This window comes from Hipposideros armiger, unplaced genomic scaffold (assembly GCF_001890085.2).
Source record: "Hipposideros armiger isolate ML-2016 unplaced genomic scaffold, ASM189008v1 scaffold_1098, whole genome shotgun sequence".
Lineage (NCBI taxonomy): Eukaryota > Metazoa > Chordata > Mammalia > Chiroptera > Hipposideridae > Hipposideros > Hipposideros armiger.
The window spans coordinates 1-1,300 of NW_017732448.1; the positions used below are offsets into that span (position 1 = coordinate 1).

The following is a 1,300-nucleotide window of genomic DNA, read 5'->3' on the forward strand; positions in this document are numbered from 1 at the left end:
TCACCAGATCTGGCACCATGTGAATTCTGGCCCTTCCCCAAAGTCAAAATGACCATGAAAGGTAAACATTTGTAATCAATTCAGGACATCAAGGCAGCCACGACAGTACAACTAAAGACACTCACGAAAGAGAACTTCCAGAACTGCTTCAGAAAGTGGCAAGAACAATGGGATAAGTGTGTTCAAAGTGAGGGGGGAGGGTAGTATTTTTAGGGGGATTAATGGCAATGTGTCTTTTGTTATTATAAATTTTTTTTAATTTAAACATTCACTGAATTTTTATCACACCTCATATTTTAAATGATAAGATATTCATTTAAAAATATAAATCATTGCCTTCTAGTTAAAATATCTATTTTTTTTATCAGCACTAAAATTTTTTGATCTTCACAGAACTGAACTTTTCAACAAACATTTGTTTCTGGATGCAGAAAGACATATACAAATTCAATGGAAAAAACATAGCCACCCTTTTATCACTTTCCAGCTCTACTCTGTGATAGAATAGAATTATATCCCTCAGATAATTGACCGGATATCGGGTGACAAAAACACAGCTATTGTTATCACCCTTGACCAGCACTTTCGACCCTTCCCCATTGACATTTTCATTCACAGAGTCATCAATATTCAAAAAGCTACTGAACGACTGCTCCTAAGAAACCCAGCCACTAAAGTGATCCTTAAGATGGAAAACATTAGGGAGATGCACATAGATACAGAGAGGTTTGAAGACTTCCATGGTTATATTCAATCTTATCATGAAGGACATTTTCAATGTTCTCAATGTAGGTGTCATTGATGCCTGGGACATGACCATTGCATATGGCACCAATAATGTCCATCCACCTGATCATGTGATTGGAAATCAGATTAAACTGTTCTTCAACTACATTTGCAAAAACCTAAATATAGAAAATCCCTAGGGACAACCTTTGCCAATAACCCAACTTGTATTGTGAGAGAAGTTTTGTTTATTTTAGGGACTAAGAAAATCAAATTTAAAAGAATCTGTCTAAACAGGGAGAACACTTAAGAAGAAAGACAACCAATGTAGGATACAAAGCCAAGAGAATCAGACATAAAGAATGATTATACTTTTTCTATGCCTGAGGCCATATTGCAATTACCAATTTGTATTGTCTCATCCCTTCCCCTCTCCATCATCCCCACCCCCTCCCAAATAACAACCCTCAGTTCTTCCTCTTTGTCTCTGAGACTATCTCCATCCACTTCTCCCATCCATTCAGTTCCTTAGAATCCACGTATAAGTGAGATCATATATTTGTCTTTCTCTGAC

The 1,300-nt window shown here is 36.6% G+C and overlaps 1 protein-coding gene across 1 annotated transcript; it reads left to right on the forward strand.

The window, feature by feature from the left end:
* Positions 1-368: 368 nt before the first annotated feature.
* On the forward strand, positions 369-926 carry LOC109376324 (NXPE family member 1-like; the record flags this gene model as incomplete). The annotated part of the gene is given in 2 exon segments (XM_019632219.1): positions 369-753; positions 755-926. Coding segments are annotated over 2 exon segments (557 nt in total), but the record flags the coding sequence as incomplete, so codon positions are not given.
* Positions 927-1,300: the final 374 nt, after the last annotated feature.